This window comes from Vidua chalybeata, chromosome 5 (assembly GCF_026979565.1).
Source record: "Vidua chalybeata isolate OUT-0048 chromosome 5, bVidCha1 merged haplotype, whole genome shotgun sequence".
In the NCBI taxonomy this organism is placed as follows: Eukaryota; Metazoa; Chordata; class Aves; order Passeriformes; family Viduidae; genus Vidua; species Vidua chalybeata.
Window position 1 is genome coordinate 24,971,087 of NC_071534.1, and position 16,379 is coordinate 24,987,465.

Sequence of the window (16,379 nt, forward strand, 5' to 3'; positions counted from 1 at the left end):
GAACCTTCAGTTCAGTATCTGACAAGTGCTCTGTCAAAGCAAGTCATGGAACAAGGAAACCTCCTTCAACATAACTCTAATAACCTCCTCCACAATACTACAGAAACATAGAAGACTCTACTGCATTCACTGTCTGCATTTACCCAAGCATTACAAAATATTAAATCGTATATTTAGCAAAACAAAAGCTTTCAGGTATTCTCTTTGGTAGGCAATTGTCAAGGGCAGAGCTGCATGTTGAGTTTGTATCTGCATTGAAACCTCCACTGACTTAATTAGGGTAAAATGCATGAAGTGTAGTCATTATAATCTGCTTTGCAATGACACAAACATATAAAAGCCATGTTCATATGACAGGAGTGTCCAGATTTTCCATCCAAGCCCTTGTCAAGATTTGGAGGGGAGAAGAGGGAAGGAGGGGAGAAGGGAAGATCGTAAGAATTGCTGAGCTGATATTTCTAAAACCCTTGGAAACAGACGCTAAGTCTTTTGCTGCCTCCACCCTACCCAGTAGTCTCATTATGGTAAGTAATGTTGCACTTATTTGAAAGCTCAGGTTTTCATGAGGCTGGTTGTGCAGGGGAGCCAGCAGCACAAGTGGTGCTGGAGATCTCTGCTCCCAGATGCTGAACCCCAGCGCTTGTGCCCCTTCGGCTCCCAGGAGCATCTCTGTTTTCAGGAAGCGGCTTGAACTTCTGCCTTAAAGTAAAAGCATATCATGACAGCTACTCTAATCACAATGTCTAAATATAATACAAGGGAAGACAATTCAAGGGAGCTCAGCTACGCTTTTTAAAGCAACTGTCAGGAAACTGACTCTGTGGCTTGCTGCTTTAGAGTAAGATTAAATGAATCAGTCTTACCATTTGAATGCGTGGGAAGTCAGAGACAGCAAAGTGACAACTAAGGACAGTTTATTTATAACTGGGCCCTCCTTCTATAGCTGTTTGTGCACAAGGCTTGTGCACTAAGTACAAAAGTACCTGCCCTTGATGTAAAATTACTCACAAGTACTACATGTACATCAGGTAGATGGCTATGCTGGTTTGGCTGATTACAAAGTTCATGTAATTATTGAACTGTCTAGTGATGTTTGGGAAAAGAATGCAGCAGCTTCAAAAGGATCTGACTCCATGGTCCTTCAACCAGGAGTCTTTCACAACAAGGAAGAGCCTGAGCTGGGCATTACTGCCAGGAGATGTCTGGAGGGATGGCATGGGGGCTGAGGCACCATCAGTGCAGCAGCTTTGCAGCCAAGGCAGGTCTGTGAGGGCTGGAGGGTGATACCGTGGCAGCATCAGTGGATGCTTTATGAGCAGGGACCTTTGGTACTTAAGCTGCAGATCCCCACTCATTGGGCTAAAACATTTCTGACTTTAACCCAGAGGTTTCCAAAACAAGGCTTGTCACTGAGGGTCAAGAGTGCTGTAGCTGCAGATGCAATCATGAGCTTGGGAGAAATTCAGTAGTTTATGGTACTGTCTGAATAATGAGCCCAAGTGGAGCAGCATCGCAAAGAGAAATGGGTTTGTCAAAGGAAAAAAAGGTGGGTTTCTTATCTCTACCTCCTCAGGATGTGGTCCTCATCTTTTAAAGTGTCCTTCTGAGTGAGTGAAAGGCAAAATCCACAAATCTGAGATAAAGCTGCTGAAAGAAGTGCCAGGTAGTGGTTGAGTCCTTTGGCAAAAGTGCAGCATTGCTCTTTGCCTAGCCTCCAGGTGGAAAATTCAATGGAATGAAGCTGACCTCAAGCTTTTATTCCTCCCCACTTTGGCAGGCTTTAATCTATAGCATCAGCCTGCACCCCTAACTGGGAAATATTATTAAAATGACATTAAATATTAAGAGAGACAACACAGCATCTCTCGCAGTGAGGAAGCTCCTGACACAGCAATCTCTTTCTAATAAACTGCCTTGACAAACAATTTACTTATGTTCTTATTTCAATTAGATGAACTACATTGCAGCAGTAAGGGTGAGTGTGGCTGGGTGTTATTTTGAGAAGTAGTAAATATTTATTCTTCTCTCTCTGTGTGGAAGAGGGTGGGCAGCAGGGGCGCAAGACAAGACCTCAAGATGACAATTTTTCAAGCTGTGATAGTCACAGGTTGTGACTAATCAGCAAAGCACAATGCTTTTCTGTCCAGCTTTCACCAATAGTATATCTTTTGGTACAGCATTAACAGTGATGGACATCATGGCCAGGTTTGGCTCTCATAGAGATCTGGGCTGGAAAAAAGGAAAATATCCACTGCATAGCCAAATAAGTAAATACTAGAAGAGTTTTCCACCCTGGACAGAAGGCTCCCACCAAGCTCAGGGCTCTGTTGTGGCTGGCGCTGCCTGTACCAAATGTACTCCTTGGCCTACAGTACCTGAGCAGAGAGAGTCCCCAGACAGTGCCGTGGTCAGGTCATGGGCTCAGATCTCCAGGCTCCGAGGTGAGCAAGGGAGTGGTGCAAAGATGGGGGAAGGACTGCTGGAAGGTACTCAGAAATTTAAAGCAAAGAAAATCTCCATCTCTGCTTTCTTGGAAACTTTGCCTGCAATTTCAAATATTTTCTGTTGATGGCATAAAATGCGTGGAAGTAGACACGTGTGCTTGTCTTTGAAACACTGCTGGTCTGATGACCATTTTGGGAGGGGGGATAAAAATGATTAACTTTGGAAAAGCAGTTGCTTTCCAGAAAATCCCTCGAGGCTCTACACATTGCACAGGTTGGAAGCCACAAGGTTTCTGTCAGCACATCCATACTTATCCCTGAAGTATAGCATAGAAGATCAGCTCTGGCAAAGTGCCACAGAAAGTTTTATTACTTTAAAGACACTGTCTTTGTTTTATAAAGCCTGACCAAAATTTTTACCTCAGTCTGTATAATTTTTTTTCCTATATAATAAAATGTATCTCTTTGAAAAGGCTTTTTCAGAGGCTGAAGAGTAGAGGGAAATCCCTTCCCTTGTGCTGAAGGCATGTCTGAGATGAAATATAGCTGCTCTTCACTGGAAAGGCCACGCAATGGGATTTTCAAGGTGGAGAGCAAAGTGGAATAAAGCTGAACAGTGAGGTGGGGTACCTGAGGGGGGCAGGCAGGCATTGCCCAGTAGGAATTCAGCTTGTAAATCATCCTGTTAATAACTCCATAGAGCCTGTAATGATAGGGAACCTCACCTAATGCCTCATCAAAAAGTCAACACACTTCGCAGAACTCATACAACCCTCTACAGCACTTTATAGAGTGAATCACAGCAGATTCAATACAGGAAAAGTATGGAACTTTTTCTTTTCATATGTGTTGCCCTTTTAATCTGAAATAGTCCCTTCCTTTCCCTTTGACTGGTGTTTGGGAATGGATTTTAAATGGGCATTAGTTATAAAATTTCAGATCCAGAAGCAGAGAATTCGGAGTGCAAAATGCTTCATCACGTGTGCATCCACATCCCTAGAGAAATTATTTCAAGTCTGGAGAATGTGTTTTAGGAGGCTGAGCCAAACTGTCCACTGAGTGGTTGCATATGTGTCCAGGGGCATCACAGCATCACCAGTACCAGCAGAGCTACACAGGCTGGTAGGAGCTCAGGCTCTGCCCATGGGGCCCTGATGATGCCACTAGTCATTAAGAAGGTTAAGTTCATGCTGGCAGAGACTGTCCCTCCCTTGGAAATGGCACTTTCAGTAAGACAGCATGAGTCAAAGTTTAGGGGACACACTGATGATTTCGCCAAAGGAGGATGAGGAATTGCAAAGTGCAAACAGGGTAAAATTTAGAAAGAGATCATTTGAAAAAATTCCTGTTTAAAAATGTGAAAGAAAATATTGAGGGAAAAAGAAGTATGGAGATAACTTTGTTTTCAGCAGGATACAAGGACTACATTTAATTTTTTGTTGTATAGACTAGGAAATATTTTTCCTTGTTCTAAGTGTGCCTTTTAATACAGCTTTACCTGCAGAATAATTAACAAAGCCTGCATTACAAATGTGGTGCTCTCAGGAGCTAGGTACTGATGTGTCCTTTCCCACTGCAGCAGAGGTAGGAGGCTTTCCAGTGAGCTCAGGGAAGCAGGAGTCTCTCAGGAATTTCTCAGCACAGCAAATGTACCAGTAGGTGCTATTGGTATTTTCACCAGAAGGATTTTATTCTGTGAGTTTTTCTCTCTTCCAGCCAAGGACAAACCTCTGACACTAGCCCACATTATTGTTTGAAGAAAGATTGAAATCTTGTGCTTCTGACATCGTTTTATTTTTAATTTCCACACTGCAAATGTCAGGGGGAAAAATACCCTAAAAATTATACTTCAGAAAAGTCTATAATTACTTCCAATTAAATCATGGCCCTGGTTGTTTGAAAGACAACCACAGCTAGAATTTCATTATCTGATAAGCACTTTTCTTTAAAATATATTTCAAAGTTTCTTTTATTAATAAGAAGAAAGGGATCCAAGATCCTGCAACAATACCTGAGCCAACTGCAAAAGCTCGATGATGGGAAATTGTGTTTAACCCCTCAAATGGAGAGGCCACATCATTTTTAGGGCGTTTATTTCAGCGATATTCCTGATGGGGAAGCAAGCTGAGGAATGTGATCAGATGTGGTGTTAGGCTGAGGAGAGGTGACCCAGATCTCTGTCTTCCCTGGGGCCCTGATCAGGCTGTGCGCTTGCATTGCACCTTCCCTCTATCCATGATACCCAAAGCATTTTACAACGTCTGTCCTGTTTCTCGTCACCACACTCCTGAGTCCATCAGGGTACATCTGTTGAAGCCACTGAGGCTTTATCAGCATCATCTGGTATCATAGTGGGAATTAAGTCTCATCCCTCTGTATGCCTGCACTCTAGATCCATTTGTTACCCCCTGAAAGGGGCATTTACATCACATGAGCTGCATTGAGGAAGCCACTGATGTTCAGACTGAGTAAAAATATCTGAGTTCCTATAAAGCCCCACTTGCTGGTGCATGGGATATTTGTGCTGTAGGTTTTTGTGGTGTTATTTTCAGCTTCAGCTGTGACAGAACCATCAGACCCCAGCCCTACTCAAGTATGCAGCATATTTTCCATATGTGTTCAAAGATAATGGCCTTTCCTCAGAACTTTACAAAATAAGCAGTCATAGTCCCAGCCCGGTACGCTGGCTGTTTTCTGGTGTGCTTGGAAGTCCATCTGGATCATTTGCCGTGAGGAAGAGAAACGCATGGGCTTGAGGGAAGGGGCAGGGAGGCTTCCACAAAACACCTGCCTGCAAAAAGGCTTGTGTGTGGAGGGATAGGTGACACTAGCAGCAATCTAAATCCCTGTCACAAGGGACAGGATTTTCTTCAGGTAATGCCAAAAGGTAGCCTACAGTAAGTGTTTGCTAATGATGATCCTTGTAGGTCCCTTCCAACTCAGAATATTCTCTGATTAGCAGAGATTTAATGGGCATACCATAGCAGGCTGCCTGGGCATCCACAACTTGTACACAGGACAGACATTCTTGCTATCCGTGGAAAAATCTTTCCCCAAATATTCCACATCACAGTGGCTACTGTCTGAGCTAGTCTTACTAGGTGGAAAGAAATTAAAAATTGCAATTGACTCACCAGTAAAAATATGTGAGTGTACCCAGCAAATAATGTAGATTCCCTCAGCACTTACCTAATAATTTTGCTTTTAATTAAACTGCCCATTCCCTCACTGATTTACATTTAGAAAGAAAACAACTGTGTGTATTTCACTGGGAAACCTTCCCCTGGTGTTCAAAAAAAATATTTTGCTTTGCTTAATGTGAAAGATTTGGGGCCTGATCCTTATTAACAACTTGCTGCATTTCAGCTCCACTGTGAAGGCAAACAGGTATGAAAGGTTGTCACTGAAGGGGACATGCTCACCCTGTGTGCTTACAGCCTTTCTCTTCTGCTTTTTTTTTTTTGGCTTTTTGTTTCTTTGTTTATTTTTGATTTTGTTTTTGGGTGGGTTTTTTTTGTTACGTTTTTGTTGGTGGTGTTGTTTGTTGTTTCTAATGTACTGTACAATCTTTTATTAGTACAGTTTTAGGCTCAATCTCTCCAAAGAAATAAATGCAGTGGATGGACACTGAACCAAGAAAGCTGGGAGCCAGAGACCCCTCAGCTTTGGAGGGAAAAGGAATAAATTGCATCTCAACAGCAGGCACCTCTGGCAATGCCCCACAGGCAGGGTCTGGCAGAAGCACTAAAGAAGAGGAGGTGATACCACCATAGCGCTTCTGGCTCTGAGAGACCAAAGAACATCTTGTGTCCACTCACACATGCCCCCTAAAATGGGAATGATGACCAAAACTTATGTTTTAAAACTCATCTGCCTTTCTTCTTAAACTTGACTTTTAAAATCTGTAATAATTTCTAATGGAAAAGAAAAAGAAGCCCAGACTCTCTCCAATTCCAGCAAGAAACAGTGACTCCTGCTGCTCCCACTGCAATTAAGTATAGGCTCAGGTTGTTACCAGCAGGCCCCTGAGTGAAACACCAGGTGCCTTTTTGGAGGAGTTACATGCCAAGACCACCAAGATTTGCATATGTGGGGCAGAAATGGAGATCCTTTGAGTGCCAGCCCAGTGCTGTAAAAAGGCCACCCCTCCTGTCCCTGGCTTAGTGCCTGCCACCACCACCCGGCAGCCATGTCGGACATAGCTGGGCATGCTGCTGCCTTGGTGGCACGTGATGCTCCATGACACAGCTGAGCATGCCACGTACCTGCACCCAGACTAGGGCTGTGTTTATGGGAGACCCAAATATGCAAATGGAGAAATGAAAAAACCTTCAGATGAGGCATTAAAAGGTGCTTCTCCAGTGCTGGCTTGCCATCCTCCCACAAAGTGAAGGGGACAAAGAGAAGAGTTGCCCCTTGAGGTGGGAAAAGTCTCTCAGGATTCAAAATTTCAGTGACACCCCCTGCAGTCTCAGGCAGGAAGAGAGTGGACCATAATGTCTCCAGCAGAACAGCCTTGCCCCAGGGCTGTTGCAGCTGCCCTGCTGACTGACTGGCTCCTGACAGATATGTTCACACCACAGCTATGTTCACATCACAGCTCTGGTCTTGGCTCAGGGACCCAGATGACAAAGGGTGTAACAACCTTGCATGGGTGCTCAGTTTTGGGGAGAATGGAAGGAAGGTTGTAGGCTGAGAGCTGGGCCATCTCCAGAGTGCATCCCCATCTGTTCACAGCAGTGGGGAAGTAGAGCAAGGGGGTTGTACCCCCTTAGCTCCAATCACGTGCCCTGAGTCCTCTCCAAAATAGACACTCAGGAGGAGGCCCCTGGGGAGGAAGGCTGTGCCTGGTTGTGCAAATCCCTGCTCCCTTTATGTGCCCAGAAAACACCAGCATTGTCTATGCACCATGTTTTCACAGCCAGTCTGGGGCTGAGATCAGGACCTGCTGGGGCTGGGTTTTATTTATGTTGCTTCATTTGGCAACAACATTTAAAAACATGTAAGATCACAACAGTCCTTGTTGGTGAAAACATACCCATTAATTTTCCTATCTTGGGAGAAATTGTAAGTGGATGAGAGTCTATAATGTCTTTGGCGATACTGAACCTGAGAGGCATTCAGGAATTGCTGTCCTGGACCAGCCAAGCAGTCCATCAAGTTCAGCACCTTTTCCCTAAGGCAAGCAGATTAACCTGTGCTTTGAAGCCAACAGCTTTAGCATTTCCCTAAGTATGTCACACACAGGTTTGGATGTTCCTGTGTCACCCTTCATGCTCCACCCACCAGCCACAGGGCCGGGGGCACCACTTCCATGCCCAGGCTACACATGGTGAGTCCTGCAGACATCTCTGATGACCCCTTTCTCTTTTCTTCTGGCAAGGAGTGGGTTTGGTTTCTATTTTAAGCTCCTGTGTCGTGCCAGCTTTCATGGATGTGGAGTTAACACAGACTCCACAGGCTATGGGATAGACCAGGGTGAAAGAAAGGGAGAAGAAACTATCAGTGCAGTCTCACACAGCAAAGACTGGTACATCTGCCCCCATTCTGCAGCTGAGGAGAATGAGGCTGATGCGACTGACCTGGAGCCATGCTGCAACAGAATGCAACGACAAGAAGTGAAGCTGGTTCCTGTAGCAGCCTGCTCCTCTAGGTTTGTCCTCTGCTCTTCTCCAACACTTCTCCAACACTTCTCCACATCTCTTCTTGTGTCTCCCCCTGCAGGGAGGCAGGCTGGGACCAGAAGTATCAGTAGCCTTGGAGAGCAGATAAGGTTCTCCATCATAAAGAAGGCAGCAGTGCAGAATTACAATGACCAGAAACACGTTTTAGTAAAATATGAGGCTTTCAACTCATGCCTAGAGCTGAACCCCGAGGGTGGCCATAGCTAAATAAAAGAGGGACAAGAAACGTTCAAATACTGTGTCTGCTGTCATCTGCACGCTTGCCCTCCATCTCTGGCCTGGTGACCAGCTGAAGGCAGATCCAGTGGTCCAGCTGAAGGCAGATCCATTTCCTTCCAAGATATAGTGATGGTTGATCTCGGGATCACTTCTCAAAATGAAGCAGGGATGAGACGGGAGCAGGTTTTGCTCCCTCTGCTGTACATACTCCTCTAGTGCCATCCCAGCCCACTTTTGAGCCCTCAATCACCTCCACCAGCCCTGCGTGGCACTCCCTGACACATTTAAAATGTATCCTCAGCTTCATGTTGCAAACAGAATGCTAATGGGGCGTGAGACATCTTTCCTGTAGATTCAGGCATTTTTCAGGGGAGGGAGAAAAATCATGCAAAACATTGAAGATACCTTGCAAACAAATATGGCCCACAGGAGCCTGGGGATCACATCCTCCGCAGTGCAGCCGTGGCCATCCTGCTCCATCGGCTGGTCAGCATGGGTTGTTCCCTGACCTGCTTTTGTCTGCCGGCGTAGGCACCCGCAGCACCCCGAGACAAGAGCCACGCTGGCTGGAGCGCTTGACTCGCACTGAAATCCCCAAGTAAAAGTTACCTCTTGCCTCGCCCTCGAGACATCAGTGGGAGTAGCCGGGTGTTGAGCCCTGCTGCGACCAAGTGCTGCGGTGGCAGAGGTCTGGGTGGCACCAGCAGCAGCGAGAGGCAGCGTTTGGGGGGATCAGCAGTAACAGCCGGCACAAAGGGAGTTACGTCTTCACCGGTCCAGTCCCAGACTGTTCATCTGTAAGGAGCTCCAGGCAGGCAGATCCAGACGGCTGCAAATGCAGGATCACAGCCCGAGGTTTTGTTTCCACCTTTGCCAGAGGCTTTGCATGAGTCTCAGCTTCCTTTGCCTGCGTAATGGGTACCTGGTGACTGACCTTCCTTTGTAAAACTCCTGTCAGGCAAAGGGGGTTCCTCTGGCTTGACCTATAGTTTTCCTCTATGCACCAACAAAAATGATGCTCGTCGGGTTGGTGCTCCTACAGCAAGAGCTCAATCGGGGAGACGGATGATTTAAAATTAAAAAAAAAAAAAATAGGGGGGGGCTGGGGGGGGGAGGGAAGAGAGGGAGGGGGAGAATAGGCTGTCAATCTCAGTTAGTAAACACTTCTTTGATGTGGTTCCTTTTAAAACAAAACAAAACAAAAACACAACCTGACTCCTAAAAGCAACAACGTATGTTTATTTTAAATGCATCCGCTAAATATTTACACTGCAAGTAAGCTAAACGAAAAAAAAAAAAAAGAAAAAAGATTAATCGGAACTTTTGTCAGTGAACCAGATTGTGAAATGCCTTGAGGGAATAGAAGATTTATTTGGGGAGAGGGGAAGAGGTAGGAATTTTCCATGCTATTGTAAAACATGAGCACAAATTATATGATCCCCACAGCCAGTGAGTTGCAAAGCTTCAATCAGCTGCCTTTTTATTTTTTTCCTTTCCTCTCTTTTCTATAAAGAGGAGGGGGGGGAGACAGAAGTGTTTCACCAACTTCTGTTGACTGTTCCTTTTTTCTCCTGATTGAAATGTGTTGTTAAACAAGATCCCACATAATCTCAGCAGAGGGTTTCTCTCGCTCGCTCCCGCTCCTTCTGGGAAGCCGCGATCGGTGCCATCGGCGCTTGATTATTTGCAAACTCCCTTCGCTGCTTTTTTTTTTTTTTTTCCTCCTTTTTTTTTTCCTCCTCTCCGTCTCGGTCTCCGTCTCCCTCTCTCTCCCTCAGTCTCTCTCTCCCTTTCTCTCACCCCCAGTGCAACTTTTGCAGGCGCCCCGGTACACGCAGCCATGCCGCGCTGAGAGCAGGGGCACGGCGCCAGCCCCCCTCCTTCCCTCCCTCCCTCTCCTTTCCTCCCTCCCTCTCTCCTTCCCTCCCTCCCTCTCTCCCTCCCTCCCTCCCTCCCTCCCCAGCGCCGCCGTCCCGAGCCGGGGGGGCCCCGCCGCCCGCCGCCCCTGCCCGGCCCCGCGCCTCGCCCCGGCCCCGGCCCGGCCCGGCCCGGCCCGGCGCCGCCGCCCCCCGCCCGCTCGCCCGCCCGCCCCGGCCGCGTCGGAGGGCCGGCAGCGGGGCTGGATGTGCCCGGCTCCCCCCGCGCTGAGGTGGGCAGCGATGCAGAAGGCAGGCGGCAGCTTCGCCTCCGCCGAGAGACACCCGCTCAAGATGGCAGATGTGTGTTGAGTTTGGGGGGCTGCGATCTCGCGTCGTTCGTGGCGGCGTTGCCATGAATAACAGGCGTCCTTGCACCGATGGCCCCCATGTACGAAGGTAAGCCCCGGCCCGGCCCGCCCCGCCGGCACCCCTGGCCTGGCCGCAGCGGGGGAGGGAGGGGAGAGCAGGGGCTCCCCGGCCGCCCGCCCGCGGTTCGCCGGCACCCCGGCCGATGTTGCGGGGAGGTGGCGGGGCACCATCGCCCTACCGGTGCCCGGCGGGAGCGGGGCGAGGCGCGAGTCGCCCCCCGGCTCTGCCGGTCCCCGACCCCGCGGTCCCGGGCGCTCGGTCCCCGGCGGGGGGCGGTGGGTGAAGTCCGTGCCGGTGCCGAGTAGAACAATGAGGTGGACGGAGCTTGCCCTGCGCCTCTGTGTATGTGTGTGTGTGTGTGTGTATGTGTGTGTGTGTATGTGTGTGTGTGTATGTATGTGTGTATGTGTGTGCCTGCTGCCTGCCTGCCCCTCGCCGCAGTTCGCATTCCCAGGACCGGCTACCCCTCTCCGTTCGCCGGTTTCCCAGGAGTTCCCCCTGCCGTGGCTCTTCTCCTCCGAGGCGCGGAGACTCCGCGGGCAGCGGCGACGGGGGACGGAGCTGCTGGAGCCTGCTGTCAGCTCTTCTGGCTTCTCCTTCAGTCCAGCCCAGGCTGCGGCGAGAAGCCCAAGTACCCCAACTTAGTTTCTTTCGGGTTAAAAAATCATAATAATTATATATGTATATATATACTTTTTTTTAATATATATGTGTGTATGTATATATACGGCTGTGTGTGTTAGATCGATGTGTAGTACAGGCTGTCTGTTAAAAAGAAAAATTCAGAGACGTATCGAGGTTAATTTAAATCCCCTCGCGACGCATTTACCCTTCCCCGTCACCCCTCCCGGCTCGGCGCTGCCCGGGGAGCGTTACATAAAGGGAGGGACATCCCCCGGCGGCCGCGCCATCCCGCCCGGGTGCCGCTCGGTCCGTGGCGGCGGAGACCCGGGCGCGGAGGGGAGCCGAGGGGGGCGGCACGGGGACACGGTACTTTCTTCCCCATGGCGAGGCCGGTAAAACTTATCTGAGGAGGAAATCGAGCCCGGGCTGCGGCGCCCGCGCGGAGGGCGCTCGGCGGGCGGTGTAAAGTTACCGGTGCCCCGCCGGGTTATTTCTGGGCAGCCCCGGGCTCACCCGCTGTTCGGAGTTCGGACCCCGCCGGAGGCGGGCAGACAAAGAGGAGCACTTTCATTAGCGCAGGGAGCACAGCCGGCGCTCCCCGCGCTTGCCGCGGCCGGGCACGGGGCCGCCGGAGTGCGGGGACGGCGGAAAGCCGGGGGGCCGGGGCCGGTGCCGGCGGAGGGGCCGCGGCGGACCCGGGGCGCCGGTCGAGGCCAGCCCGCCGGCGGCGCCCTCTGGTGGCCCCGTCGCGCCGCCGAGCGTCCCCGGCCCCCGGGCCGGGCAGCCCCCCCGCCGCTCCCCGCCCCGCGCCCGGGCCGCCCCCGGCGCCTCCCCCGGCAGCGAGGCCCCGCCGCGGGCGGGGGGAGCCCGCCGCCGCCGCCGACCCCCGCCGCGGCGCGGCGCGGAGCTCGCAGCCCGGGCGCGTACCTGCCCGGCCCCCGCCCGACGGTCCCCGGGGGCCGGGTCTGACCCCCCCCGCGGTGTGACCGGGCCGGTGAGGCCTGGCCGGCATCGCACCGCCGGCCGCGGAGCCTGCCCAGCCCCTCCCGGGCGGGCGCCGCCGGCCGGGGGGGGTCATGCGGCGATTGCTCTGAAGTTCGCTCCTCGCCGGGCCGCATCCGGCGGGAGGTGCGGGGCGGTGCTGTGCCCCTTGGAGCGCGGCGGCGCCCGGCGGGTCCGTAGCAGCCGGGGCGGAGGGGCCGCGGGGCCTGCGGTCAGCCCGGCCGCGCTCCCCTTCCCGGCGCGCCGCAGTGGGCGAGCGCCGGCACGGCCGCCTCCCCGCAGCCGGGCAGGGCAGCGGAGGGGAGGGGAGGAAAGAGGAGAGGAGAAGAGGCCGCGGCCACTGCCGGGGCGAGCAGGGCGCCGGCTTGTTCCTGAGGAGGGGGCGGCGGTGCTGCACCGGAGCGTGCGGTAGAAGTTTAGCGGTTCCTTAGAGCATCCTAACTTCAGCGGCGCCCCTGCTTCTGCCTGACTGGGAAAAGAGAGCAGATGGAAAAAAAAATACCCTGAAAGTGACCCGTAGAAACAAATTCCCCGCAGCAGATACGAAAGGGTCTGCGGCCGGGCTCTTCAGCATACCTTAAGCCTCAAAATAGGTGAATATGCTAAGTGGCAGGAGCCAGAGATAGCGTAAAAGCTGATAGGAATTGTTTTATCTCTGTTGTGTTGCGGTATGCTTGCGGGTTAAATTGCTGCTGAATGGCTTCGAGGGAGGTGGAGGAGGGGTTAATGATTGTTTTTCGCCTCCTAGTTGCCATGAGAGGTCCTTAGAATTCCCTGCAATATCGCAGTGCATAGATAAAAACTTGCTTATCGCAGGGGATGCAATTTTCTCCTTGGAGGGAGGCAAGGACTGCCATCCTCCCCTGCGAGCCTCACGTTATGTGCATAACCAGTTCGGTCTGTAGCCCTCCTCTGGAGCATCAGGTAGAGCCAGGCCACTGAGGAGAGCACAGGAGCCGAGGGCTCGGATGAGCACTGCGACGGGCAGGCACAGCTCTGCTCCTGCCCTTGGCCGAGCCGTCTCAGTTGGCACACATGCACGCCCACCGCCACCACCGCAAGGCAGGCGAGGGGAGGTGAAACCATATCCCCGCCGTACCGATTTCAGAACATAGGCTCTTTGACAGAAAACGCACCCTGGGAGGAAATGTGACACCTCAAAGGCCTTATGAAGTGGTTCCGGTAGAAATTTAAGTGAGTGGTAACATAGAGCACACGCAGAAAGTCACCCAGCATTCTTGACGTGCAGGTGAGGGTGGTGTGCGCTTGTGCAGAGCAGCTGGCTTAAATACCATTTCTGGGAAGCAGAATGGTGCCTCACCTGATATTAATAGGCGAGGCATGATAAATAAGTGACTATCTGGTGTGAAATCCTCTCCCACACACACTGTGCCAGGAGAATTTTCTCTTTGTTTTAAATAATTTGGAGGTTTGGCTCTTGTCTTCTCCTCTCCTGGGTTTCTCCTCATTGTTTTTTTGTTTTGTTTTGTTTTGTTTTGTTTTTTTGTGGTTTTTTTTGGTTGTTTTTTTTGTTGTTGTTGTTGTTTGTTTTTTGGTTTTTGTTTTTTTTGGGTTTTTTTTTTTGAGTGGTGGAGAGCTTAGCAGTAAAATGAAGGACATAAAAATATAACAAGTGAAACAAAACAGAAGTAACACTGCTGCACAATGTTTGACCTGGTTTGTAGTTTCGTTTGTGAGCTGTACAAGGAAATGAGTTGAGTTTCAAAGCAGACCTCATCAGGTGTAATCCTACATGGCCTCTGCTCCAGACTTGGGGCAAACTAGTGGCTGCCATTCTTCTGAGCACCAGAGATGTGGCTTGATCAGGAGTGGTTGTACTGTCTTTAGAGGAGGTGAATGGCTTAAGCCAGGCAAGAATCTGGTTCTTTGGACCCTCCTCTAGGCAGTATTACTCTCACCTGTGCACTCACCTTGTGACATTTCCTACTGTGCAGAGAACAGAGCCAGGCTCTATGGTCCAGGGGAGACTCCAATTTAAGAGGGGGGGTCTGCCAGACATCACAGGCTGTGGGTGGATTTTTGTCTAGGAAGGGTGTCTCCAGCAATTTCCTTGGCGTCTCGTACCTGGCATCCTTCACAATTGTGTAAAGAGAGGTATTTATATCTATTAACCTTTATTTTCTAAACAGTGATTACCTCTGTTTTGGTTTTGTTCCTCTTCACTTAGCTTCTTACTTATTCTTGACAACTTTGTTGCAATTCAGAGTGTATTTTTAGCAGCCACATCGGTAGTTTTCTATGTGGGTGGCTCATGGAATTAATCTGGGTAATATTTGTAAATTGCACCTCACCACCGGTGCGGCTGCTAGAGCTGAGCACAGGCAGGGACCTGCCTGCATGCTCTCCTTGTCACACATGGGGCTGGGAAAGCCAAAAAATCTGACCCTGTACTCGTTGTGGATCAGATCCCATTTAAAGCTGGAAACAGGCCAGCCCTGCTGGGTTTTGAATTCATCCTCAAATCTCACCAAAGCACACAAAACTTGCTCATCAGGGAGGTGGCCCCAGTGAGGCAGAGTAAAGGTCTTTACCCCAAAGTTCATGCAGGGAGATGATAACTCAGAGACACTTCCTGTTTATGAAATAATAACCAGAACTTAAGCTATGTCAGTGCTGGGACTAGAAGCCTAAGTTTTTAGTGCTCAGGATATGGCTATAGCCAGGACAACAGGAAGCCCCCTCCAGTTAAAATTATTGTTCTTATCATGCTCCTGTGTCTAGTGATTAAACAAATTTGCTATGTAATGGGTGAAAAATGCTGTTTTATTTTCAGAAGGGGAAAGAGCATTGCTGGGACTAGGGGCTGTGGTGAGCAGACAAAGAGGCAAGCTCAGTTACTCACCACAGTCATCAGCCCTTGCACTCTCTGCAGTGCATTCCTCTTCGTGGCTGTAACAGGTGGGGAAGACCCAGTCATCTTCAGCTGGACACCTCAGCTGGACTAGGAAGTGAAATAATTTTCATTTGTCCATCACTAGGTTTCCCCATTTCTAGTGGTTGTTATTTACTGCCCAGTTTTACATGGTGCTTTGAGACCACTGGATTTGGTTACATCCAAATGGGGTAAGAGTTGCCTGTGCCTGATATTCAGTGCAGGTTCTTCTACTGATGGGAAACCTATCAGCCTAGAGACCTCCTTGATGACTGTGAGGCTTTTGAACTTAGCTTAGCCCTGGGAAGTTAGGCTGTGTATTTGGAGATAGATAATGGACTTGGGTGGCTAAATGAATGGCCCGATTTTGGCCACATCACAGCAGTAGTGCATAAAAGTATGTGAGTATTTGGTCAGGAGGACAGTTGGGAAGTCAAATCATGACAGGATTGGTGACCTGGGCCTGGAAGTAAATCCCTGTCCTGATTGTGGACCTCACCAAGTGGGTCCCAGGTGATGGTGTTAGAGCTGTCCTGCCAGATGTTGAGGTCAAAGGAAGTGCAGTCACCTTCTGCTCAGACCAGGCTAAGACACCAGGATGAGGCAGATGAGACAGCTTCTTCCAGCTGCAGGTCTCAAGGCAATTGTGACAGTGCTGCCCATGGGCAAGACCCCTGAGAAGAGTTTGTAAAGGCATTCAGTTGTGGGCTTACAGCTGTTACGGTGTCCCCATCCCTCTGTCTGTAGCGAAAAGGTAGGCTAAGACTGGTTTGCTGGGGTTTTTTTTTAAGGTTCAACGCTTTTCCTCTCTGATCCCAATTTAAGAAGATATTTTCAGGTCTGTGCCTAAATTTAAGCTCACAGACGGTGCTGCTGACTTCATTAGGATTGTTTATGTCTTTAAAGCTGGCCGCATGCTGAAGTACCTTTCTGACTCATGGCCTCTATAGCTTAATCACACCATTTATAAAATGAGGTTGTTTCCTCACCCTTACTAGGAAATCTCTGCCCTCTGAATGTGAAATATTATTTATAGGTCTTTCTTTTACTTTTGAAAGGATAACTGGTCGATAACAAGAAGTGAGAATTAAACATTGTTTAGAGAAAAGGCTGTTTCTTGAGCTGTTTACATACCCTAATGTGGACCAAGGTAATTAACTGGAAGGCTTCTCTTTTGAAACTATTTCCCCTAGCAGTACAGAATTCACCTTTTCTTTTGAAAATA

General features: G+C 49.8%; 1 protein-coding gene across 1 annotated transcript in view; it reads left to right on the forward strand.

Moving 5' to 3' along the window:
- The first annotated feature begins 10,406 nt into the window (after positions 1 to 10,406).
- HIPK2 (homeodomain interacting protein kinase 2) overlaps positions 10,407 to 16,379 on the forward strand; it is a 127,887-nt gene continuing 121,914 nt past the window's right edge. Inside the window, exon 1 of the mRNA XM_053942704.1 lies at positions 10,407 to 10,662. Within this exon, the coding sequence (XP_053798679.1) occupies positions 10,644 to 10,662 (19 nt within the window). The 5' untranslated portion in view covers positions 10,407 to 10,643. The remainder of the gene's footprint in view (positions 10,663 to 16,379) is intronic.